The sequence below is a fragment of the Leucoraja erinacea genome, chromosome 13 (assembly GCF_028641065.1).
Source record: "Leucoraja erinacea ecotype New England chromosome 13, Leri_hhj_1, whole genome shotgun sequence".
NCBI lineage: Eukaryota > Metazoa > Chordata > Chondrichthyes > Rajiformes > Rajidae > Leucoraja > Leucoraja erinaceus.
The window spans coordinates 16,290,892-16,316,926 of record NC_073389.1 but is presented as its reverse complement, the minus strand read 5'-3'; the positions used below and the strand labels follow the sequence as shown (position 1 = coordinate 16,316,926).

The window sequence follows — 26,035 nt, the reverse complement described above, 5'->3', positions numbered from 1 at the left end:
ACTCACGATCCCAGCACATTAATACTATCCTACACACACTAGGGACAATTTTACATTTAGACCGAGCCAATTAACCTACAAACCTGTACGTCTTTGGAGTGTTTGGAGGAAACCGAAGATCTCGGAGAAAATCCATGTGGGAGAACTCCAAACAGACAGCACCCATTGTCGGGATCAAACTCGGGTCTCTGGCGCTGTAAGGCAGCAACTCTCGCTCTGACTAAGAAATTACGTTCCTTAATGAGAATTGAAGAAATATGATTGTCTCAGTTTATGCAAAATTTACATCAGCTGGAACCAATGCAGAATGAATGAACTTTTGATAGTTCAGTTAGATTACTAACTTTAGTCCAATCTGCTTCAGGTTGGTAAACAGATGGCATGTCTTTACATCTTGGCAAAAGGAACCAAGTTCACTGAGTCATTTGCTTTCTTCTGGAATTTGGAGTAGCACGCTGTGTGCATTTGCATGGAACTGCTACAATCGTTGGAATAAGCTAACTGCCCGTGAAGATACAGTGCGACACACAATAGTAAAAGAGTGCCATTCAAAGCAATATCCTTTTCATATTGTGTAGGAAAGAACTGCAGATGCTGGTTTACACCAAAGATAGACACAAAATGCTGGAGTAACTCAGCAGGTCAGGCAGCATCTCTGGAGAAAAGGAATAGGTGACGTTTTGGATCGAGACCCTTCTTTAGACTGAGAGTCAGGGTTGAGGGAAACTCTGAGAGTTAGGGGAGAGGGGAACCTTTCTTTCAAAAAAGGAAATCTTTTTCATATTTCATGCTTTTGGCTTCTTGCTAAAGTTCTGTGCAGAGCTGGATACAGTAGCTGTCACAAAGGACTTTGGAGAAAAAGGTTATGTTCTATAAAGAGATGCAGGTTTATTTTGCAAGCTAAGTCGGTTTAGACCTGACCTGATACACGGATGAATGTATTATAAATTTGTACCAGTATGATCATATTGCTAACATTGCCAATTAATCCATGTGTACTGTTTACATTGGTCACTTTCTTAATGGTATGCCTGTACAGCCTACACTTCTTCACAAGCTGCTGGAGTAACTCAGTGGGTCAAGCAGCATCTCTGGAGAACATGGATACATGGAGACATTTCTTCAGACTATTCTTCACCTTGGGCTCACTCCAGTATTAAATATAGCACCACTTCATGAATTTGGTTGTCTGGGGTGAGACACAGTATAAAAGAAGTAATGAAAGACATAGATTGAGTGGATGTGGAGAGGATGTTACCAGTATTCGGAGAGTCTAAGACAAGAGGGCACAGACTCAGAAAAAAAGGACGTACCTTTAGTATAGAAATGAGGAGGAATTTCATTAGCCAGAGGATGGTGAATCTGTGGAATTCATTGCCACAGATGGCTGTGGAGGTCATCAACGGGTGGCATGGTGGCTTAGCGGTAGAGCTACTGCGTTATAGTTCCCGAGACCCGGGTTCAATCCTGACTACGTGTGCTTGTCTGTACGAAGTTTATACATTTTCCCCATGACCTGCCTTGATTTTCTCTGAGATCTTCGGTTTCCTCCTACACTCCAAAGACGTACAAGTTTGTAGGTTAATTGGCTTGGTGTAAATATCAAATTGTCCCTAGTATGTGTTGTATAGTGTGGATGTGTGGGGATCGCTAGTCGGTGCGAACTTGGTGGGCCGAAGAGCCTGTTTCAGCCCTGTATCTCTAAACAAAACTAAATTGGGTATTTTTAAAGTGGAGATTGATAGGTTATTGACTATTAGGATGTCAAAGGTTATGGGAAGAAGGCATGAGAATGTTCAGAGGGAAAATGGATCAGCTATGACTGAATAGCGCAACACACTTGATGGGATGAATGGCCTAATTCTGCTCCTAAGAGATGCACTAAAAGCTGGAGTAACTCAGTGGAACAGGTAGCATCTCTGGAGAGAAGGAATGGGTGACGTTTCGGGTCAAGACCATTCTTCAGACCCAATGTCTCGTCTCAAAACATCACCCATTCTTTCTCTCCAGAGATACTGCCTGTCCCGCTGTTACTCCAGATTTTTGTGTCTATCTTCGGTTTAAACCAGCATCTGCAGTTCCTTCCCGCACAATTCGGCTCCTATGTCTAATGTCAATATTATAGGAAAAAAGGGTTGTGGTCCTTCTTGTCCTGATTCCCAACAACGAGGTCACTTGGTTGTAAATCACATCATGTGGCAATGCAACAAATTTGCTAATAAGTATTCAACAGCCCTTTAGGCCGTGGTCCCTGCTGTAGCAGGCTGTCATCATCAAAACCGTACAGTTTCAGTGCAGGAAGAATGTAATTAAAGGGTGCTGACATGGACCTGATGGGCTGAACGGCCTTATCCTGTATTATAGGAACATAGAAAACCTAAAACATAGAAATGCAGAGCACAGAAACAGGCCCTTTGCCAGACAATGTCTTTGTTAAACATGTTGCCAAGAAAAAATAACTTCATCTGCATCCACATGATCCATATCCCTCCATTTCCTGCATTCCCGTGTACCTATATAAAAGCCTCTTAAATGCCACTATCGTATCTCCTCCAAAACCACCTCATAAGTATGCACGTGTAAATGTTATTTTTAAAGAAAAATATATTCTGACCAAGCAAAATAAAACATATTTATTTTTTAACAAATGTGGAATGAAATCTATACATAACTAAAACTCTGATCTTGTTATCTTCCGGTTTGTGCGGTCTTCCTATTTGTGCAAAAACGGTAAATGCTTGCGCTACGATTTTCCGGCAGATCACTCACCGTTCTCCTGTGCTGCGGTTGTACCAAGTTTTTGTCCGATCGGTTGAAACACACACACCTCCCCCTCTCCACCCCCCCTGCTGCACACATCTCCCGTCCCCCGGACACCCCCCTCCTCCCATTCCACATCCCTCCTCTCCCCCTCCCACACCACACCACCCCCCCCACATACACAGCTCCCCCTCTCCCCCACACCCCTCCCCCCCCGCTACACCTCCCCGCCAACATACACCCCCTCCCATCCTCCCCTCCACCACACACCCCACTTCCCTCCCCCCCTCCCCTCCCACACATGAAGAGGAGGGGGAGGGAGTGGGAGGTAGTACTCGGGGATGGGAGGAAATGAGCTGCACCTGCTTAGTTAGGGGTTTTGAGTGAGTGGTGAACATTGCGTTGGGTAATGGGGTGGGTTGGGGGACCAGGCCCGTGTCACTGGGACCCGACGGGTCCCACATAGGCCACTACTTGATTAAAAGTTTGTAACCTGAATATAAAAAAAGTGAGATATTTACCGTGGTTCCTTTTACAGCTGTTCCTCCTCATTGAGATTGGTGATCATGTGTAGACTTGGCATGTTCATTAGAGAATTTCCCATTCTAACTGTCTTAACAACACAGAACTGCTTCCTCACAGCTCCAGAGACCCAGGTTCTATCATGTCCTTGGTCACTATCTGTGTGGAGATTGTACCACATGACCACGTTTCCCAGTGACCACGTCGGTTTCCTTTGGGCGCTCCGGTTTCCTCCCACATCCAAAAGACGTGCTGGTTTGTAGGTGAATAAACCCCAGTTTGGGTAGGGAGTGTGTACAAAAGTGGGATAACATAGAACCATTGTGAACGGGCGATCGATGGGCGGTGTGGAATCGGTGGTCCGGAGAGCCTGTAATCATGCTTCATCTCTAAACAACACTGCCTGGGAATCAAAGGAGTTTTGCGGTGGGCTGTTCACTCTGTGAGGAGCAGAGTAGTAAATTATACTTGCCAAATTCCTAGTAGACGCCTGTCAGGAAGGTTGAGAAGTCTTTGCGCAATGTACTGAATTCCATGAAACTTTAAGAGGCGGGTAGAATGTAAACTGTGAACCAGTATATTCAACCCAAACTTGCTGGTGGCAATATTTTAATTGAATTATGTAGTACTCCATAAATTAATAATAATTATTTGTCTGTTAATGTATTATTTAAGGCTACTAATTGCACACCATTAATTTATTTAACTGCTTGCTATTATAAATTAATATGTTTTTAAGCAGACGTCAATCATGCACCACTGATTATTAAAATAAAAGTATTCAATGCAATGCATTGGCCCTGTTTCCTCCACTGGTAGTTGCAACATATGCAATATTAGTTGGCGAAGATCGACACAAAATGCTGGAGTAACTCAGCGGGACGGGCAGCTTCTCTGGACCCAAAACATCTCCCATTCCTTATCTCCAGAGATGCTGCCTGGCCCGCTGAGTTACTCCAGCATTTTGTCTATATCTTCGTTTTAAACCAGCATCTTCAGTTCCTTCCTACACAATATTGGTTGGCACCAATTTAAAGGGCCTGTCCCACTTACCGATTTTTTTGCTGACTGCCAGCATCATATCAGTTTCGCCAAAAGGTTTTGAACATTTCAAAATCCAGCGGCGCCAAAAACAATGTTGCGACACTTGAAAAAACAGCATGCATCATAGGTCACCGCTGTGTCATACCTCCTCACGTCACGTCACGCCAAAAAATGTTTGATGATCTGATACGTCAGTCAATGATGCCAGTGTAAATAGTTCGTTCTAAGCTTCCCCCCAGTCTAGTTTCAGTCAAAAATCATTGAGTCAAGCACTTGCGCATCTAAACTTTATTTTGATAAAACACAATTACAGTTCCACTACTATACCTAACCACCGTGGGTTCGATCTTCGCATCCTGATCAAGCCCTCTTTAACCTTGCACAAGCAGAGACACTCCAGAAGCTCACGCAGTCCTAAGCATCCTCCCAGAAGATCGACACGGAACCTCAGAGGCAAAAAATGTACCCCTCAGTTTCCTATTAAATCTTTTACCTTAAACCTTAAACCTTTGTCCTCTGGTTCTTGATTCCTCTACTCTGGGCAAAAGTCTATTCTGCTCATGATCTATTCTGCTCATGATCTTGTACACCTCCATTAAATCACATCATCAGCCTGCGCTCCAAGGAATAAAGTCCCAGCCTGCTCAACCTCTCCCTGTAGCTCAGGCCCTCAGGTTCTGGCAACATCCCTGTAAATCTTCTTTGGACCTTTTGCAGCTTGACAACATCTTTCCTATAACATGGTGACCAAAACTTATCTTCCAGCTGACTTTACCATCCCCCCCCCCACCTCCTCCCTCCCTGTAATATGTTTGAAGAAGTTCCAACCCAAAACATCACCTATGCATGTTCTCCAGGGATGCTGCCTAACTCACTGACTTACTCCAGCATTTTGTGTCCTTTGTTCTGAACCAGCATCTGTTATTATGGTTAGTTGCATGGAATGTATACTGGACCTGTGGGCCAAATGGGACTAGTTGGGTGGGGTATCCTGGTCAGCATGGATGAGTTGGACTGCAGGGCCTGTTTCCATGCTGTATGACTATTATTCTGTCTCTGAGACTCAGGTTCAAAATGAAACTGCTGTTTGAGGTTTCTTTGAATGGGGTAATCAGCTTTTAATCCCCACTCTATAGAATTTGTCAAAGAAGCAGTACTAGCTAACTCACTAATGCAACCCCTATTCAAGACCGCAAGGTATTACCAAGATTTAAACCCAATGGTTTTACTGTGCAGTCTAAGAGAGCCAGTGAAATCCCTGCTCTGTGCCTCTGAATTAATCAAATCGTAGATGAATAGATCAAAAAATGAAGGGGATTAATCCAATGCAAAGATATTTGAATGGAATATGCCAGACATGTTAACGTCAACTAACGGACACAACAACACAAGATAAGAAACCCAGATAGGATGAGAAAATTCACTGACCTCATCCTTCAAGGGCTATTTTGTGGTTCTTCCAGGTAATTTCTGAATAAACCATAACATAGACCCTTGAACGGGGGGGGGGCCTCAGTGGATAACGTTTAATGATCCAACAGAGTTGCAGTCAGTTACTGGGTTTGCTTATTGACTCCCTCAGTAGGGCAGCAACTGGACCCAAATCGCATGGACTATAGAACAATACAGCACAGGAATGGGCCCTTCTGCCCACCATCTGTTTTGATTGTATCAATGTCTGTTGGTGGCAAAATTAATAGGTGAGGGGTATTGAATAATGAAGGAACTGCAAACAGTTCCCTTTGTTTGCAAGAAGGAACTGCAGATGCTGGAAAATCGAAGGTACACAAAAATGCTGGAGAAACTCAGCGGGTGCAGCAGCATCTATGGAGCTGGGGAAATAGGTGACGTTTCGGGCCGAAACCTGAAGTCTGAGTTTCTCCAGCATTTTTGTGTACCTTCCCTTTGTTTGCAGTCTTCTTAAGCAGCGTCAGAGAACTCGGCCTTGAGAAAACGAAAACTAAAACAGAATATTCACGAGATCTTACCCACAAATTCCTTCCACATTGGTAGCTAAGATGAAACCATTAACATAAAAGTTGAATTTTATGTTATGAACGCCATTTTGCTTTGATGATAGGATTGTTTCAGCCAAGGGTAGACTTTTGTGTCTTCAGCACTGAGGGGAGCAAGTGTGAGCATCTATTGGTACATTCTGCTGCTGCAGCTTCTTTTGATTTCATGACGTTTGAGAGACTTTTAGATAGGTATGTGGATCAGCAGGGAATGGAGGGATATGGATCATGTGGAGGTAGAGGGAATTTGTTTATCTTGGCTCTGTGTTTGGTACAGAAATTGTGGGTTGAATGTTCTGTTATGTGCTGTGTTGTTCTATGTTCAATGACAAATTGCCAGTCTGGTTCCCAGTAGGGTGTTGGACTTCCTGTGGCTTTTTTAAACTAAAGCGAACCCCTTTGGAAAATTCCATTGTTCCATGCAGGCTGCCCCACATTCCCTCTGTGTTGCCAACAACTAAGGCACTGAAGCTGCCAACAGCCCTCTCTTCTCGGCCACTTGACAAAGGGGAATTGTGTATTACTTGACTTCAATCCACTGCTTCTGTTTCCCTTTCATAGCCAAGAGTTAAGAGTGTTTTATTGTCATATGTTTCAGATAGATCAATGCAATTCTTACTTCCAGCAGCACAACAGAATATGTAAATATAATACACTGTAAACAGTATAATAACTGAGAGAGAAGAAAAAGTTCAGTGTGTGAATATACTGTATACACATACTGATAAATACACATATATCAAGATCATATATATACACACGTACATACATACACACAAAAACCAAACAATAATAGTGCAATAATAACAATAATAGTCGATGTAGCTCAGACCTTATTTTAGGTTTCATAGCCAAATGGCTGTAGGGAAGAAACTGTTCCTGAACCTGGACATTGCAGTTTTCAGGCTCCTGTACCTTCTTCTTCCCTGCTGACTGTTGTCTGACGACCAGTGAGCCAGGGCACACAATAAATTTGGAAACATCCTTCTCCATTTGCACCACTTCTTCTTAGAAGTTTCCTGATGAATCCTGAAGCGAGCTGTGTCCATTCCTCTTGTGAAGCAGTTACTGTTCATTTCCTTTTACGTTAGTTCTCGCTACATTTGAGAGGGGAATGATGAGGTGAATGCTTTTTTTCCTCTCTATCCTTAATCGTAAAGCAGGATCTACTGTGCAAATGTAACATACCCTGAAAGTACACCTGTAATTTACCCTTTTTGAATATTGGCAGATGTTCCGCTTCCTTCCCCTTTTTTGTTTAGTGACCAAGACTCCAGTACCTCACCTATTTTCTTCTGATGGTTAATATGTTATTATGTAGTATTTCTTCCATCAGTAGTTCCCAAAAATTGTAAGCATTTCCTCTTTCATTGCAACTGAATGCTTGTAAATTTCAGGTTAGTACATCAGATAACATCAGATATATCAGATAACAAGCGGCACGGTGGTACAGCGGTAGAGTTGCTTCCTTACAGTGCCAGAGACCCAGGTTCGATCCTGACCAGGGGTGCTGTCTGTACGGACCTTGTACGTTCTCCCTGTAACCACGTGGGTTTTCTCCAGATGCTCCAGTTTCCTCCCACACTCCACTGAAGTACAGGTTTGTAGGTTAATTGGCTTCGGTAAAAATTGTAATTTATCCCTCGTGTGTAGGATAGTGCTAGCGTACGGGGTGATCGCTGGTTGGCGCGTACTCAGTGGGCGGAAAGGCCTGTTTCCACACTGTGTCTCCAAACTAAACTAAAATAAAAATTTGAGGACCCCTCATTTTGACATTACCATTCTTGAAATGCCCTGTTCACACCAAAGTATTGTACAATACTATAAAGCAAATGTTACACGTGATGGAGTCTGTGGGTACATTCAGTTCACTGGCTTTCATTTTATTGTGAAAGTAACATTGACTTGGTGTCTGAAGTGTTGAAAGTAAAGGAGATTGACAGTCTGCTATCATCACATGTCCTCTCGAAGCCATTAAATATCTGTCCGCGCAGGGCACCATTTACTGCCTGTCTCTGCACCTCTGCTTGCGCTGCCATGCAGCTGCCACATCAGTGCCCTTTGGAAGCCTACGGCTCCTGTGGTAACCTCACAAGGCTGACAGTCTTGTAAGCAGTGACTAGGTTTCAAATAACCCCTCTGTGATAAGGATTTGTTTGCTCATTGCCGTCAAAAGCTGTTATGGAGTCCGAGCTTTATAGCACAGAACCAAGCCCATCTTAACCATGCCTATCCAGTTGGCATTATGATCTGGGCCCAATTGTCTGCATATGGGTCTTAGCCCTCTGCACTTTTTGAATCCATTGATCTATCCATAATGTTGAACTCTTTGTCAATGTCTCTCAAAATCAGAAACACCTAAATAAAATGTTCAAATAGGTTGAAGTAAGTTTGTTTTAATTATTTTTAAAATAAGTTTAAATCGGCATTAAATCTACTTTATGCTGTGAAATTAGGGAGGTTTTGAGGCTATAATGGTCAAACTTAGAAACAGTAAGTGAATGGTCAATTATGACTTTCAAAATACATTTACACAGATATTTGGAGTGGAATGATTTGGAGGGATATCAGTCAAATGCAGAGAAATGGGACACGCCCAGAATGCCAACCTGGTCAGCATGAACAAGTTGGGTCAAAGGTCTTATTTCCATTCTATTAGCTCTGTGATTCTGTGAACTTACCTCACGGTGGCGCAGCGGTAGTGTTGCTGCCTTACAACAAAATGCAGCGTCGGAGACCCGGGTTCGATCCTGACTACGGGTGCTGTCTGCACGGAGTATGTACGTTCTCCGTGTGACCTGCGTGGGTTTTCTCCGAGATCTTCGGTTTCCTCCCACATTCCAAAGACCCTTCTTCAGACTGAAAGTCAGAGGAAAAGGAAATGAGCAATATAGATGGTGATATGGAATAAAATAAATAGATATGCAAAAAAGTAACGATGATGGAGGAAGCGGTCCATTGTTAGCTGTGGGCTGGGTGAAAATGAGTTATACAGACAATAAAACTCACCAGGACAACAGCTTATTGTGTCTTAAGTTTAAACCAGTGTCTGCAGTTTCTTCCTGAACATTTTGTATTGTCAGATTTTGAAACTACGTTTGTTGTGACAGGCCAGTTGAGTACAGGACATACTGATGTCATGCCAGAAGAACATAGTTTTAAAAGATGACAATACATTGGCAAACACAACTTGCCAATGGAGACACAGAAGACATGAGCATCTCGGTGCTGTGGAGATTGGCCTGACCATGGATACTGACAATGGCTCACTTATCTTGGCAATACATATGGAGGATGAGGTGAAGTCTGCATTGGTGCTACCTCCCCAGTGCTTTGCAATGCACCCTGTAGGTAGCCGTTGTCTCTGAAATGGATAGAAGGGCAGTAATCACTGTTCACCGGTAGACTGAGAGCACTGTGGTAGTTTTTAGGTCTGATTTTCAACACACTGATCCTCAAAGTCGCTTTGCATTGCTCTAGTTTAGTTTAGTTTAGTTTAGTTTAGAGATACAGTGTGGTAACAGGCCCTTTGGCCCACTGCGTCCGTGCCGACCAGCGATCCCCGCACAATAACACCATCCTACACAGTAGGGACAATTTTTACAATTTTACCAAGTCAACTAGTTGACATACCCAAACATTTTTGGAGAGTGGGAGGAAACTGGAGAAATTGGAGGAATCCCACGCAGGTCATGGGGAGAACGTAAATCTCCGTACAGACAGCACTCGTAGTTAGGATCGAACCCAGGTTCTCTGGCGCTGGAAGGCAGCAACTCTACCGCTGCGCCATCGTGCCGCCCTTGATAGCGAGAGAAATTCCACTATTGACGTTTGGCTTCACTCTTGTATCTTCAGAGTCAACTCTCAGCATCCATTTAGATGCAGCAGCCTAACCATGATGGCAATCTGAACACCAAGAGCCAATGTCAGAATTTGAATAGGCATTTGCTGCCCAGCAGGGATGCCGGTGGTTCTGTTTATGTGGAGACTCAAGGGGCTGTCCCACTTGGGCAACCTAATTGGCGAGTTTAGAAGAGTTTAGGAGAGTTTGAAAAAATGTCATGTTGAAGACCTCATTCGACTATGTAGAAGACCTCCTTCGACTATGTAGAAGACCTCCTTCGACCTCCTTCGACTATGTTGAAGACCAGCTTCGACTAGCTACAACTATCTACGATTAACTTCGGGAAAATTGGACACCGAATAGTGGAGAGTGAAGACGACCTCCTTCGATCTCCTTCGACCTCCCTTGGACCTCCCTTCGACTATGATGAAGACTATCTACGACTACCTTCAACTACCCTCGATTACCTACGATTACCTACGACTAACATGTCGACCTACTACGACCTACTTCGACTAAACCTACGAGTGAAAAAAGTATCGATTTTTTCCATGGCGACCTTTTCTTACTCGTGGGCATTTTTCAACATTTTGAAAAATTTGCCGCGATCTAGCTGAGGCCTCATGTACGCGGGGACTACTCTCAAGCATGAACGAGAGTTACAAAGACTTCCTACGACCTCGTGTCGACCATGCTGCGAGTATGCGTCGAGGGCAAACTCGCCAGAATTCGCGGATTAGGTCGCCCAAGTGGGACAGCCCCTTCAGGTTTAGAAGCAGATGTGAAATTAATCTCCAACTCACTGCAACATTTCTCTGTTTTCATACAGCTGATCAGACAAAACTTGAAATACTTGAAGTAACTTCCATACTTTACAAGAGGACAATGTTTTATTTTCCCCAAAGTTCCTTCGAATATGCTTTACTCACTATCAAAGAAAATGGGGTTGCTGATATCAAGTTATCCTTGATATGTCCTGTACAATATTAATTATGCATGCCGACAAAAGAACTCAGTCTGAAAATGTCACATGCAAGTAAGCTTGTATATGTACAAAAAGAAAATCACAAGGTTTTCAGCAACCTTTCTGCTCATCTTTTATTAATGGGAAGGGAAGATTCTGTGTCTCTGTTGCTGACAAATCCTCTGGGCAGCTTTGCAAACCTGGAATGGATTTGCCTGGTATATTGACAGAATAACAATTGAAAATATAATATCTGATCCTCATTTTCTCAGTTCAGAAAATGAGCCACCAAGCCACAGACAACCCAGTCATCCAATTCTGGTCAAGTTAGCTGAGTGTAACCCTGGTGAGATATAGCAATTGCACTTGATGCCACCTGGATTGGTGGGTGAAGGTTCAGTCTGAAGAAGGGTCCTAACCTGAAACGGCACCAAAGATGCTGCTTGACCTGTAGAGTTACTACAGCACTCTGCGTTTATCTTTGGTATCTGCATCTGCAGTTCCTTTTGTACACTAATTTGGTTTCCAGTATTGTGTTTTAGCTAGAGTTTATTTTAATGCCTTTTTATACACTTTGAGACCGTTTATATGGGCAAAACAACATGATGAAGTGTTCAGGGAGTCTGAATCATCATTGACTGCATTAATTTGCACCTATATGTAAAATGTAATGGAGATGTATTTGTATGCACCTTTTGTAATGCCAATACAGAACACACAACTGCATCTCATTTACAGCTCGGCACTGTGCTCATGGAGTGATATTAATGAAGTGCTACTGAAAATGTCAGGATATATCTAAGATAAGAACATCTTAGCAACAGCAGCAAGGTGCATTTACTCCATCTCATTGAGATTCCTCATGGAGGCTTTTGATCAGCTGAGACATACAGCTATTTCCAAACTACTTAATTAATTCAGTTGCCCCTGAACCCACATGTGTCTCAGTTACATAACATTTAGATCTCATTAAAGACCCAAGAGTATTGGGCGGGCTTTCCAGCCCAGTAATTACTGACATAGTTATTGAGTTCATTTATAGAAAATATTGTAAACTACAATTTTTAGGCAGAAAACCATTGGTGCAATGAATCATCCTGCATGGCTTATTTATGGAATGCACTATCTCTTTGGTATTGAACGAGAGGGAATAAGGCTTGAAGACCAGTTATTGTAATATCTGCAACATAGAATCTTTTTTTTCCAGGGTGGAAATGTCAAAGACTATAGAGTAATGAAAGGCCTATATAGAGTGGATGTGGAGAGGATGCTTTCAGTAGTGGGAGGGTTTCGGGCCAGAGGGCACCGTTTTGGAATAAAAGGATGTACCTTTAGAATAGTATGAGGAGGAATTTCTGCAGCCAGAGGGTGGTGAATCTGTGGAATTCATTGCCACAAATGACTTTGGAGGCCAAGTCATTTTGGGTATCCTTAAAGCAGAGAGAGATTTGATGAAGTTGGACCACTTAGTCGTTTTCCCTGTTAAACTTTTGTGTGGCATCACCTTGCCTGGTAGAGGAGGATAAAATTCCCTCCGATATTGAGCATGTCCCATGTCATTGTGTCATGTTTGTTGGTGTCGACACCTCCAAAGTTGCAATCACTTTGATCGGATCTACACATCCAACAGAAGCCACCTTCCCAACCCTCAAAGTTTCATTTTATCTTTCTGGGGCACTTTTTAGTGCTCCATACACCTTTGAATAAAATAAAGCTTTATTTCAGACACAGGTCCATATAACACATCATACAGTATAAGGAGATACAAAAAATACATTAAAAATGCATATTAGCCTATAAGATATACAACCTATTGCACCAATGCCATCTTAGCCTAGAAGTGAATCTATAGCAGCTTTTCAGAGGGCTGACTAGGGCTTCAATTATGTGGTTCTTTGACTTGTCCAGGCGACACATAAAACTAAACATCAGCTGTGTTAAGAGTGCCTCACAGGTTGGCACTCTAGTGGACACAAACAATTGACTGGCACTATGCCACCTAGGGACATGAAGCAGCAACCTCATTGCATCATTGTATGCTACCTTGAGCCTCTGCATACTCTTTTTCTTATAATTAGAACACAATTGAGCAGTATATAACGGTGTGATATAGGTTCTGAACAGGGAATACTTCACAGAGTCAGAGCACATAGAAAACTTCCTTATAAGTATGTTAGCTTGAAAATAAATTTTACAGCGCTGTCGGTAGATGTCTTTGTCATCCGTCCAGTCATCGGAAATGACATGACCTAGGTATTTAATTTTGTCACACACAGTTAGAGGACTGTCTGACAAATAAAAGGTCGGAAAAGTTGATTGCCTGTCCTCAGCGCTTCTAACTATCATTATGCGGCTTTTTTTAGCGTTATACTTTATGTCATAATCAAGGCCATACTGAGAGCACACCTTCAGCATCTGCTGCAGCCCAGCACTATATGGACAGAGCAGGACCAGGTCGTCTGCATACATAAGATGATTAACAATAGTGTTGCCCACAAGACAGACAGTTTTTAACCTATTTAACTGATTTGATAATTCATCCATATAAACATTAAATAAAATAGGAGACAAAATTCCTCCTTGCCGCACTCCGTTACTAAAACAGAATGGAACAGATACAACATTGTCCCATTTAACCTGAAACGTTTGATGGGCATACCAAAACACTAAAATTCTCACTAAAAATTTAGGGGCACCTCTATCTAGCAATTTTACAAACAATTGTTCATGATTAATTCTATCAAATGCCTTGGACGCATCAATAAAACATAGGAATACAGATGAATTCATCTTTGAAGAAAAGCATTGAAATGTTAAGCCGTGGCCTTCAATTGCTTCTCTCAACTTTTCACTGCAAATCTACACCCTCAAAGTAATTTGCAGTGACTTCTCTTCCCTGATCTCCTTGCACTAACTTCTGAATTTCACCTGTGGAATCATTTAGCAGAGAGTTAGAACATAGAGCATAGAAAAGTACAGCTCAAGAACGTCAGTTGGGCCATAATATCTGTGAAAAACACAAAACTAACCTCATCTGCCTGCCCATGATCCATACCACACCAGTCCCTGCACACGATCCATGTCACACATGGATCCATGTCACACATGCACCTGCATGTGCCTATCTAAATGTCTCTTCAATGCCACTGTTGTGCCTGTTTCCACTATCACCCCAAAGAGTGAGTGCCAGCCCCCCCTCTCTCTCTCTCTCTCTCTCTCTCTCTCTCTCCCTCTCTCTCTCTCTCTCTCCTTCTTTCCTTCTTTCTTCTTTCCTTCTTTCCTTCTTTCCTTCTTTCCTTTCAAAGACATATCTACCCTGGGAAAAAGGTTCTGACTGACCACCCTTTCTATGCCTCTCACAATTGTATATATTTCTACCAGATCTCCATTCAACCTCCAGCATTCTAGAGACAACATTCATAGGTTTACCAACCTCTCCTCAAAGCCAATACCCTGTAATCCAGGCAGAATACTGGTAAACCTTTTCTTGGACCCTTTCCAAAGCCTCCACATTCTTCTTGTTATGGGGCGACCAGAACTGCATGCAATACTCCCAATCTTCAACTTCACTACAGGACACTTTCAGAAGTGGTTCTCAAAGGCTGCATGGAAAACCATCAGGTTCTCGACCTCCCTTTTCTCCAGAGATGCTGTCTGACCTGCTGAGTTACCCCAGCTTTTTGTGTCTATCATCAAGTGTGATACCTGCTTAAACAAATCCATATGCCAACATCCATTTTATAGAGGTGTAAAATGTCAGCATCAAGCAGAATTGTGCCTGTTTGTTAGCAACGTTAGTAATTTAGATGACAATCTAATTAACATTATTAGTATAATTTAGCATCATGCCGTGATAACCCAACTATTAGCAAGGGAAATTGCTCACTTTTGATAGCTTAAATCAAATTTGATAGCTCAAACTTGAAGCACATACACAGTGAGTGATGCATGCTTCACTGGTATTTAGTATCTCTTCAGTTTTGCAAACTCCTCGATGCACTGGCCTCAATCACTACTGCAGCGGTTGTTCATGGTTCTTCACTTGTTTCAGCTACAGTATCAGTTTATGTGCCGGTCATTATATTCTTTGACATTTGTTCTTTCTCCACTTGTTGCATTAAAAAAAAACACCTTGCTCTCCTGTTTCCTCACATTTTCTAAGATTGATTTTGGTGTAATTGAATGAAATGCACAACTTCAGTGAATTCTTGCAGCGCTGTTCTATATTGATCTTATAATTCACCGGTAAACTTGCCCTCGTAAATTTATACATCTCAACGGAAAGGCTTTTTTGCGTTGGCAATAGCAAGAAAATTGTGAAAGCACAAGTACTATCCTTCAATCATTCGCCTCCATGACACATTCAGTCCTAGTGGAATAGGCTTGACAAGCTTCTCCCCATCACAATAAGAGGAGTTGCTTCATCAATTTTTTCAAACTTCTGCAGCGTCACAGCCTATTTCTGGGAGGATCGCTTGAACATTTTTGACTTTTGTTTGACAATTCCATCCTTTTGTTTTGAGAGCTTGGGGTAGCAGTAGAACAATGCCCAAAGCCATCATGCAAACTGTTAGGTTTTCAAGTAACTTCACAACAACAGTATGGAAGTTGGGAGGTCATGTTGCTGTTGTATAAAACGTTGGTGAGGCTGCATTTAGACAATTGTGTTCAATTTTGGGCACCATATTATTGGAAAGATGCTATCAAGCAGGAAAGATGTACAGAGAAGATTTACGAGGAATTTGCCAGGACTTGAGGGTATGAGGTATAGGGAGAGGTTGAGCAAGCTAGAACTCTATTCCTTAGAGCACAGGAGGATAAGGGGTGATCTTATAGAAGTGCACAAAATCATGAGAGGAATAGATCGGGTAGGCGCACAGAGTCTTTTGCCCAGAGTAGGAGAATCGAGAACCAGAGGACATCGGTTTAAGGTGAGGGGGGGGAAAGATTTAATAGGAACCTGAGGGGTAACTTTTTCATGCAAAGGGTGGTAGGTGTATGAAACGAGCTGCTGGAGGAGGTAGTTGAGGCAGGTGCAATCTCAACATTTAAGAAACATTAAACAAGTACATGGATAGGACAGGTTTAGAAGAATATAGGCCAAATTCAGGCAGGTCATAGAGTGAAACAGTGTGGAAACAGGCCCTTCTGCCCAATGCGCCCACACCTTCCAGCAATGCAGTTACACTAGTCCCACTTGCCTTAGCATGGTCCATCTCCCTCCAAACCTGTCCTATCCATGTACCTGTCTAACTGTTTCTTAAACAATGGGATAGTCCCAGCCTCAACTACCTCTTCTGGCACTTGTTCCATACACCCACCTACATACACCATTATGTAAAAATGTTACCCCTCGGATTCCTATTAAATCTTTTCCCCTTCACCTTCAACCTATGTCCTCTGGTCCTCAATTTGCCCTACTCTGGGCAAAAGACACTGTGTATCTACCCGATCTATTCCTCTCATGAATTTGTACACCTCTATAAGCACTCCCCTCATCCTCCTGCACTCCATTGAGACCCAGCCTACTCAATTTCTCCCTGTAGCTCACACCTTATAGTCCTGGCAACATCCTCATAAAAATGTTCTGAACCCTTTCAAGCTTGACAATATATTCTTATAACATGGTGCCTAGAACTAAACACAATACTCTAAATGTGGTCTCACCAACATCTTTTTCTCCCAACTTATATACACGATACTTTGACTGATGAAGGCCAAAGTGCCAAAAGCCTTTTAGACCACCTTATCTACCTGTGACTCGACCTTCAAGAACCATGCACCTGCGCTCCTAGATCCCTCTGCTCTATAACACTCCCCAGAGGCCTACCATTTACTGTGTAGGCCCTGCCCTTGTTCGACGCCCCAAAAAGCAACACCTCACACGTTTCTGTATTAAATTCCATCAACCATTCCTCTGCCCACCTGGCTAATCGATCCAGACCCTGCTGTAATCTTTCACAACCATCTTCACTATCTGCAAAACCACTAACTTTCATCAGCAAACTTGCTAATCTTGCCCTGTATGTTCTCATCCAAATTGGAAAACAGTAAAGGGCCCAGCACCGAACCCCAAGGCACACCACTAGTCACAGGCCTCCAGTCTGAGAGTCAACCTTCCACCATCATCCTCTGCTTCCTTCCATGGAGCCAATTTGCTATCCATTCAGCTATCTCTCTTTGGATTCCATGCGATCTAACCTTCCACAGCAGGTCAAACTAGTGTAGATGGGACACGTTGGCCAGTGTGGACAAGTTGGGTCGAAGGACTTGTTTCCACGCTGTATGACTATTACACAAGCATCTCCCATGATATTCATCGAAGCAAAGTAAAAGGTGCTTTAAACAATCATATCCACCTCCGCTACCACCGTGCATCAGTACTTTTTGGTACAATAAATCTACGAAGGTTTGTTACAAAGGAAAATTGAATTTTACTGAAGTAAGACAAAAGTAACTACATAGTATTCAGGAAAGCAACCATGCTATATTTGCTTTCACATAGATACTCCAAAAGTGTCTGGAAGAATTATCTAAACAAATATATTGATGTGATCTTACTGTCTACGGCATAGTATTTATTTAAGGAATTAGATTGTGGATTTTTAGTTGATACAAGGAATTGCAGTTGCTGGTTAATACGCAAAAGGACACAAAGTGCTGGAGCAGGTCAGGCAGATCCTGCTTTGTCCTTTCATGGATTTTTTTATGGTTTAAGAAGAAAGGAGCTGATAATTTGAGGAATGGCTCTTATCTGGGCTACTGGTCAGCTGTTGAAGAACAAAAAGTCTGTAGATGCTGGAAGACCCTGATTGGAAGTGGAAAATACTGGGGATAGAGAAAAGGGTAACATTGCAGGTTGAGGTCAACTAATAAAGTGTTAGAGGAACTTAATGGGTCATTCAGCATCAGTGGAAGGAATGGACAATCATAGAACCATCTTCTGGTCTGTCCAAAGGAAGTGTCTAGGCCCAAAATCTTGACTGACTATTCCCTCCACAGATGCTGTCTGGCCCTTTGAGTTTCTCCAGCATTTAGTTCTTCTGCCCCAGATTCCCGCTCCTGCAGTCTCTTGTGACTCCAGGTTGATGATTCTTCCCAAGAACTGGAAAATTGAGAAAACAAATATGTTGCAGAGAACGTAATGGGTAGGGAGAACAAAGGGAATGTCTGTGACAGGGTAGTATCCCAAGGTTGTCCAAGCGATGGGAAATAAATAAATATATTATTGTCTACTGAGGGGGGGGGGAAGAGTAAGTGTAGGCATGATGGCAGCTGGAAGAGATTGCAACAGCATGGTACAACAAATTCAAAGTCAAAGCCAAATTTGTACCCAAAGGTGCAGTGAAATGAATTTGCCAGCAGCGAAACACTTGTAAAGAACACACAATCCACAAAAGATGTAACACAAACATCCACCACATCATTCTTCACTGTGGTGGAAGGCAACAAAGTTCAGCCAGTCTTCCTCATTTGTTCACCCATGGTCGGGGCCATGAACCCTCCGTAGTCACCGATGATGATCCAAACTCCGCCGTCAGGACGGTTGAACACACTCCGCGGCTTGGAGTGCCCAAATAGGTACTTTCCTACTGGAGACCGCGGCTTCAGTATGTTATAGGCCGCAGGCCGGCGGTCGAGCTCTTCTCCTGGCGATCCCCGGCAAGGGATCCCAGGCTCTGGATGGTAAGTCCACATCCTGCCCGCAGCTAGAAGCTCCTCAGACCACAGCCCCATGATGTCAAAGTCACCAGGCCAGTGATCGGAGCACTCCTTTCTGGCGATCCCCGGCAAGGGTTCTCCCACTGCGATAGAAAATGTCCACCCTATGCCCTCTGCTGTATCACTGGTACCGACTCCGGGAAAGGCTGCTCCAATCCATGCTGTTAGGCCGTGAGGGAAGCGACATCGAAAAAGTCGCCTCTCCTTCGAGGAGGTGACCAAAAGCAGTTCCCCCCTTTCCCCCCACATTTAGACAGGTACATGGATAGGATAGCTTTAGAGGTATATGGGCCAAACGCAGGCAGGTGGGACTATCATTAATGGGACGTGTTGGTCGGGGTAAGCAGGTTGGGCCGAAGTGCCTGTTTCCATGTTGCATAGCAACTCTATGATTCTCTGATGAGATTGATTTAAAAAAAAATTAAATGACAATCAGTCTTTTGACTCTATCATATTGACATATTGCTTTATTTGATTGGTGGTGTTCTGAATGGGTAAAACTACTCCCATCTCTAAAACGGCTTTATTTTGCTGCTGTATCATGTTACATACACCTTATAACATTATATAATTGTCACATTTCATAAATATTTTTATTTGAGTTTTATAATTCAATAAAGATCATGAAGATGGAATGAAATGTCAACTGTTTCAATGGTAACGGATATTTTTTTTAATTTATCTTTATTTTAGCTGATGGATGTACTGACTGGTCCGTGGATTACAAGAAGTATCGAGTCCTTATGGGAGAACCAGTTCGAGTGAAGTGTGCATTATTTTATGGATACATCAGGGCCAACTACACCTTAGCTCAGAGTTCAGGACTCAGCTTGATGTGGTACAAAAGTAACGGTCATGGGGACTTTGAAGAGCCGATACCATTTGATGGAATTCGAATGAGCAAAGAGGAGGACTCCATATGGTTTCGTCCAACAGAACTACAAGACGGTGGACTGTTTTCCTGTGTATTGAGGTATGATAAATTGTTTCTTAAAAACCCTCTGAGAAATTGTATGCAGAGAAAAACATTACTTTCCTATTTGTTCATGTTCTGCAGATGATAATGCATTAAATTAAAATGTGAAACTCTACTCTAAAATATACATGCAGCAAATCTATTACAAGCATCCGAGGTGTTGATGCGTCATCTTTGATCATTGGAAGTTCTTTCCAACATGTTTTGAGGATGAGAGAATTGCCCCTTTGGGAAGAACTTGTCCACCTAGTTTGCCGTATCTCATAGCACGTCTAGGATTAAAAATGCTGATGAATGGCAGTTAATATTTTGTGAGATGTGCTCTGACTTTACAGCCTTTTAAAAATATTTTAATGAAAAAAGTTCCGTTCATCGTCCTATCAATTGCAGTTGTTTTCGAGGGTGGTCACTGAGGAGTTTCAAGGGGCAAAAACATTGTGCAAATATGACTGTGAGTGTTGGCTCAATTGTCTGTCAAAGAATTGGCTATGTCCCCCAGATAGACTGCTGTGATTTTTGCTTCAGTATTTTCCTCTAAGTCTGTACTGCTACCTGTTTGGTATTTACTGCTTGTAACCACAGCAAGGAAATGCAATGTAATTAAGAGCATGGGAGCATTGTGGTTAAATGACTGGATTAACAACACAGCCTGCATCATTGATCCAGAGAAACAAGTTTGAATCCCACAATTACAGGTGAGGAATTTGAATTTAAGTAATTTTATTTAGCGAATGCAAAGTCCTTTAGCCAAGCAGTTGCCTCTTGATTTGCTGTATGAAGGGTGACAAGTCCTCCTTTGAGTCTTTGTTGAGGGCATGCTTCAATGATGTGTTGCATTGTTTGCTGCTCTCCACAAGCACACCGTGGGGTTGGACTGCTGCCCCATTTGTGAAGGCTGGCCAAGCAGGGGCCATGTCCAGTCCTGAATCTATTCAGCATCGTCCACTGCTTCCTTGGGAGATTAGTGCCAGGGATCGGTAGGGTGGGGTCTGACACCAGATGTTTATTTGGGATGTCCTTGGACTCCCATTCCTTTTTCCAAGCTGATTGGATGGTGAAATCAGCTGGTGGTGGGTTCTTCCAAATTGGTCGTCTAGATGGAAGTCGAGCAGTGGGTGGGTTGAAGATGTCCATATGATGTTTTGTAGTTTTGTAGGAGGGCAGCGCTTTCTCCATCCAGGCATGGGACGTAGAGGGGACGGTAGCCTGTTTGGAATTGTTTTCAATTGGGCGGCTTTATAGATGGCGACCTGGCAGAAACGGTTGTATCGGCTTCATCTACAAGGGCTGGCTGTGCGCAGTGTGGGGGGATGGTGAACAACACTCTGAGGAGAGTTTCACTTCACCTGTGCTTTCTTCCAGATGTTCCTTTGTCCTGTCAAATTCCAGAGATAGGTCTTTCTGGGGACTGCTTCAGTTTGGACGGGGAGGTGTTAGGTTCCTTGTGGATGTGTATGAGTGAGGGGCACTGTTGACCGTTTTTTGTGTGGGAAATCTTTCAGGATGAGGGTCTGTGCAGGGTAATGGGTTCCATTCAAAGAGCACAAGTCAGGAGAGTAGTCCTTGTTCCACCTGGCAGAGTGGAATGTTCCTCTTTGTTTTGGGTCGTGTATGAGAGCAAGGTCATTTATGGATGCCCAGTCTGAAAGTGCCTCCCCCATCATGATCGGCTGCTGGGTAACCCCAGTCAGGGCGGTGGCTGTTAAAGTCTCCCACATAGATGGCAGGGTGGGGTAGGGTGGGTAGGACTTGCAGATCCCAGTTGGCACTTGGTGGCTTGTACACACTGACAATGTGGAAACCACCAATAGTTATGGTATCCGAGAAACTTGCTATGGTCAGGTGACTTGCTTCAGCTATCTTGGAGCGCACATAGGTAGCACGTCCATGTTTGGCATGGGGAGCGTAGCAAAGAAGGTCAAAGCCATTGATGGTGTAACGACCCGCTTCCTCAGTGCCAACGTGAGTCTCTTGGAGACAGATGATGTCAATGGAGTGTTGGTGGGCAAGGACTTTGATGAGGCGTCGCTTGGCTGCAGAGAGGCCTTCAACATTCAGTTGTAGTATTTGGAGAGCAGGTCCAACTGCTAGGTGCTCTTGAGGCTGGTCGTTATTGCTGCTTTCGGCTTTGGGATAATGACTAGGATTCTTTGACTTGGCTCTCAGGCGTCGTCTTGTAGAATTTAGTCTGCTGGAAGGATCATTGGCTTTCCCAGGCAAGCCTGGGTACTGAAGGGGGGTGCGACGAGAACGCTGATCCATTGTCTCCCATTTAAGTAATTGAATACAATCTATGAATATTTAAAAAAACAAAGGATATTCTGAGTTATTGTAAGCATTTAGTTACTCCGTGGTCCTGTAAATCTGGTTTGCTGGATATTCTTCAGAGAAGAAAATCTGCTACCCATACCTTGTCTGCCCTTCATTGGACTCCAGACCCACCAATGTGTTTGTTTCTTAATTGCTCCTTAGTTTAGGAACATCTAAGGGAAGCCAATGAATACATTGTCAGTGACATCTTCTTTGTACAATAAAGGGGCAAAATGTTCACTGAGCAGATGTTTTCGACCATAATATCTATTTATCTGTCTAAAATGCTGCGAGATATAATTGCAATTTTTCAAGTAATAAAAGTGGGCGGCACAGTGGCGCAGAGGTAAAGTTGCTGCCTTACAGCGCCAGAGACCCAGGTTCGATCCTGACTACAGGTGCTGTCTGTGCAGAGTTTGTACATTCTCCCTGTGATCGCCTAGGTTTTCACTGGGTGCTCCGGTTTCCTTCCACATTCTAAAGACATGCAGGTTTGTAGGTTAATTGGCTTCAGTAAATTTATCCCTAGTGTGTTGGATAGAACTAGTGTATGGGTGATTGCTTGTCGGCGCAGATTCGGTGGACCGAAGAGTCTGTTTCCATACTGTATCTCGAAACTAAACTAAAAATATTCACTGGCATGTATCCCTTCTACATTTCAGTTTAGTTTAGTTTATTTTAGGTATTTTGTCATTTATACTGAGATACAGTGAAAAGCTTTTGTTGTGTGCTATCCAGTCAGCAGAAAGACAGCACATGATTACAGGAGTAATAATATCACAGGAGTATTTAGCTGAAGATACCCTGTTTATGCAGAGTTCCATTTTCTGTTCCAGTGATGGATAACTTGTGGTAGTTAACCATGATACGTTCTGGGCTGCAGGCCCAAGTGAAAAAGTTTATGGTTTATCCCTTAAAAGCTAAGTCAGATTCCTGCATAGCAAAAAGCCAGCATTGATGGTGAGGTGACCCCCAAATTTCACTGTCTTGGATTGGTTCATGTGATGGTAAATGTCTGATGAGGCGCTTCGCTTTGCTGCTGAAAGGCCTTCAACATCAGTTGTAGTTGCTGTAAAGGTCCAACTGCTAGGTAAGCCATTGTATTTTGGCTTTGGATCTATGAAGGATTCTTTCATGGCTCTCAATTGCAATATCCTTGTTTAGTCTGCTGGAAGGATCATTGCTATCCCAGGCAAGCCTGGGTACTGAAGGGGGGTGCATCGAGAACTGATCCATTACATCCCATTTTACACAATGGAAGGCAATCTACTATATTTAAAAAACCAAAGGCTCAGTACTGAGTTACCCCAGCATTTAGTTACTCCGTGGTATGTTAATGATCTGGATGAGGGAATTGAAGGCAATATCTCCACGATTTCGGATGACACTAAGCTGGGGGGCATGTGTTTGTTTGTAAGGAGGATGTTTAGGAGACTGCAAGGTGACTTGGATAGGCTTTGGGTGAGTGGGCAAATGTTTGGCAGATGCAGTTTAATGTGGATAAATGTGAGGTTATCCATTTTGGTGGCAAAAAAAGGGAAAGCAGATTATTATCTAAATGGTGGCCGATTGGGAAAAGGGGGAGTTGCTGCGAGACGGGTGCTGTCTGTCAGAGGTACATTCTCCAGTCATTGCCTAGGTCAGGCATGCAGTTTGCCTTCCACATTCTAAAGAAAGCGGTTTGGCATAATTGGCTTCATAGCAAGAGGATTTGAGTATAGGAGCAGGGAGTGTTCTACTGCAGTTGCTTATAGGGTCTTGGTGAGACCGACACCTGGAGTATTGTTTGCATACTTGGTCTCCAAATCTGAGGAAGGACATATTCACTGGCATGTATCCCTTCTACAGTGCAGAGAAGGTTCACCAGTTTGATTCCTGGGATGTCAGTCATTGTCTTATGAAGAAAAGCTTTGGATGTGCTATCCTTGGTTTATACTCTCTAGAATTTAGTAGATTGAGAGGGGATCTTATAGAAACGTACAAAACTCTTAAGGGGTTGGACAGGCTAGATGCAGGAATATTGTTCCCGATGTTAGGGAAGTCCAGGACACGTGGTCACAGCTTAAGGATAAGGGGGAAATCCTTTTAAACCGAGATGAGTTTAACTTTTTAAAACACAGAGAGTGGTGAATCTCTGGAACTCTCTGCCACAGAGGGTAGTTGACCCCAAATTTCACTGGCTATATTTAAGAGGGTGTTAGAAATGGCCCTTGAATTTCTTGAAGGGAACATCGATTGCTGTAAATTATAAGCCATATTATTAATTTGGATCTATGAAGAATCAGATTCATGAAGCCAATTGCAATATCCTTGTTTATTATTGATATTTTATCACGATAACATCAACAAATATACATTACATTATTTTAAGAAATCTAAAATGGAAGGGTCAATAAAACTGGGCAACTGGCTATTTTAGCATTAACATCCCTTCTACCATTCAAAGGAAATGTGTATGTTTTTTTTTTGTGGTAGGATTGAACACTAGTCATAAAATTGTTACAAAGTTTATATTTGTTATATATTGCTTTTGTTTCAATTCTATCAAATGTAGAATTACCCAATTAACAGGCAACGCATTTCTTTAGCTACATTAACTAAGTGAAAATATGGTCATAAGGGTTAGGGGCAGAATTCGGTCATTCAGCCCATCAGTCTACTCCGCTATTCAATCAAGGCTGATCTATCCCCATTCTCCTGCCTTATCCCCTAACCCTTGACACCCATACTAATCAAGAATCTATCTAACTCTGCCTTAAAAATATCCATTGACAGCCTCTACAGCCTTCTGTGCCATGGGAGGAACTTAACAAAGTGAAAATGTTATATTCGGACAAGTTTTGTCTTAAGCAGGATACCTAATCCATCAACAGCGATATAGTCTAAAAAATAGGAAGTTCTCTCTGCTTCATGTACTAAATATTCAGAGCAATTAATCATGGATTAATTAGGGAAACAACATTAATCCTGCTTACATTTATTTTCCACAATTGAAGCAATTATATTTATAATATGTTATATTCATTAGTAATCTCTACTACGTTCCTTGCAATAAAACACCTTTCAATTTTTGTTGACACATAAAATATATACCAAATTTGGGTCATAAAGCTATAGAGCGTGGAGAAAAGTCCTTCAGCCCAATTTATCCAAGTTTGCATTTTGGGCTAGTCCCATTTGCTTGCATCTGGCATAAATCCCTCTAAACTCTTCCAATGTATATATGTTTCCAAACATATTTTAAACCCCCTAATCTAAAAATCCAATTCTATAGCTTCCTCAGAGGTCATGTAATAATGATACAACCATACACCTCTGACATACTAATTATACACCTCACGGGTCCCTAAAACACCATTGGCTGCTATAAACGAAAGAAAACAAATATTGAATGTAAATTAAATGCGCTTACACTCGACCCCATGACTGTCTCTTGGACCTTGCTCAGAAGGCAGCGCTAGGGTTAAATGTTAGCAAAATAAGCTAAGAATTGCATAAAACTGAAGGATCGCCACCAACAACTGCAGATGTAAACAATTAGCTTTCAGGAAGACGGAAAATATCCTGAAAAAGCACGCGCCACATGCAATGCCATCTGCGGCAGCTCAGGCAATTTTTATGTGCGCTCTGATAATTTTGTCTGGATTAAAGGAGGTGCTGGACCATCCATTGCCGGTAAATTGGTGGTGGGCCTGTACATGCAGAGGGATTTGTTTTCCAGACTGCCAAAATCTGATGTTTGCCTCCTTTTTCCTGACCAAAACATCTGCAGTTAATGCCAACAAGGATTTGCCACCCTGCCTTAACCCTCACCCTAATGGGAACATGCTGCCCCTGTACTCTTGCTATCTCGTTTATGAAAGCCTCCCACTAGCCAG

The 26,035-nt window shown here is 42.7% G+C and overlaps 1 protein-coding gene across 1 annotated transcript in view; it reads left to right on the top strand.

Annotated features, from left to right (window-relative positions):
• Window positions 1-26,035, top strand: part of il1rapl1b (interleukin 1 receptor accessory protein-like 1b) — a 1,086,945-nt gene that overhangs the window by 440,665 nt on the left and 620,245 nt on the right. Inside the window, exon 3 of the mRNA XM_055644538.1 lies at window positions 19,565-19,844. Coding sequence (XP_055500513.1) covers window positions 19,565-19,844 — 280 coding nt within the window. The remainder of the gene's footprint in view (window positions 1-19,564; window positions 19,845-26,035) is intronic.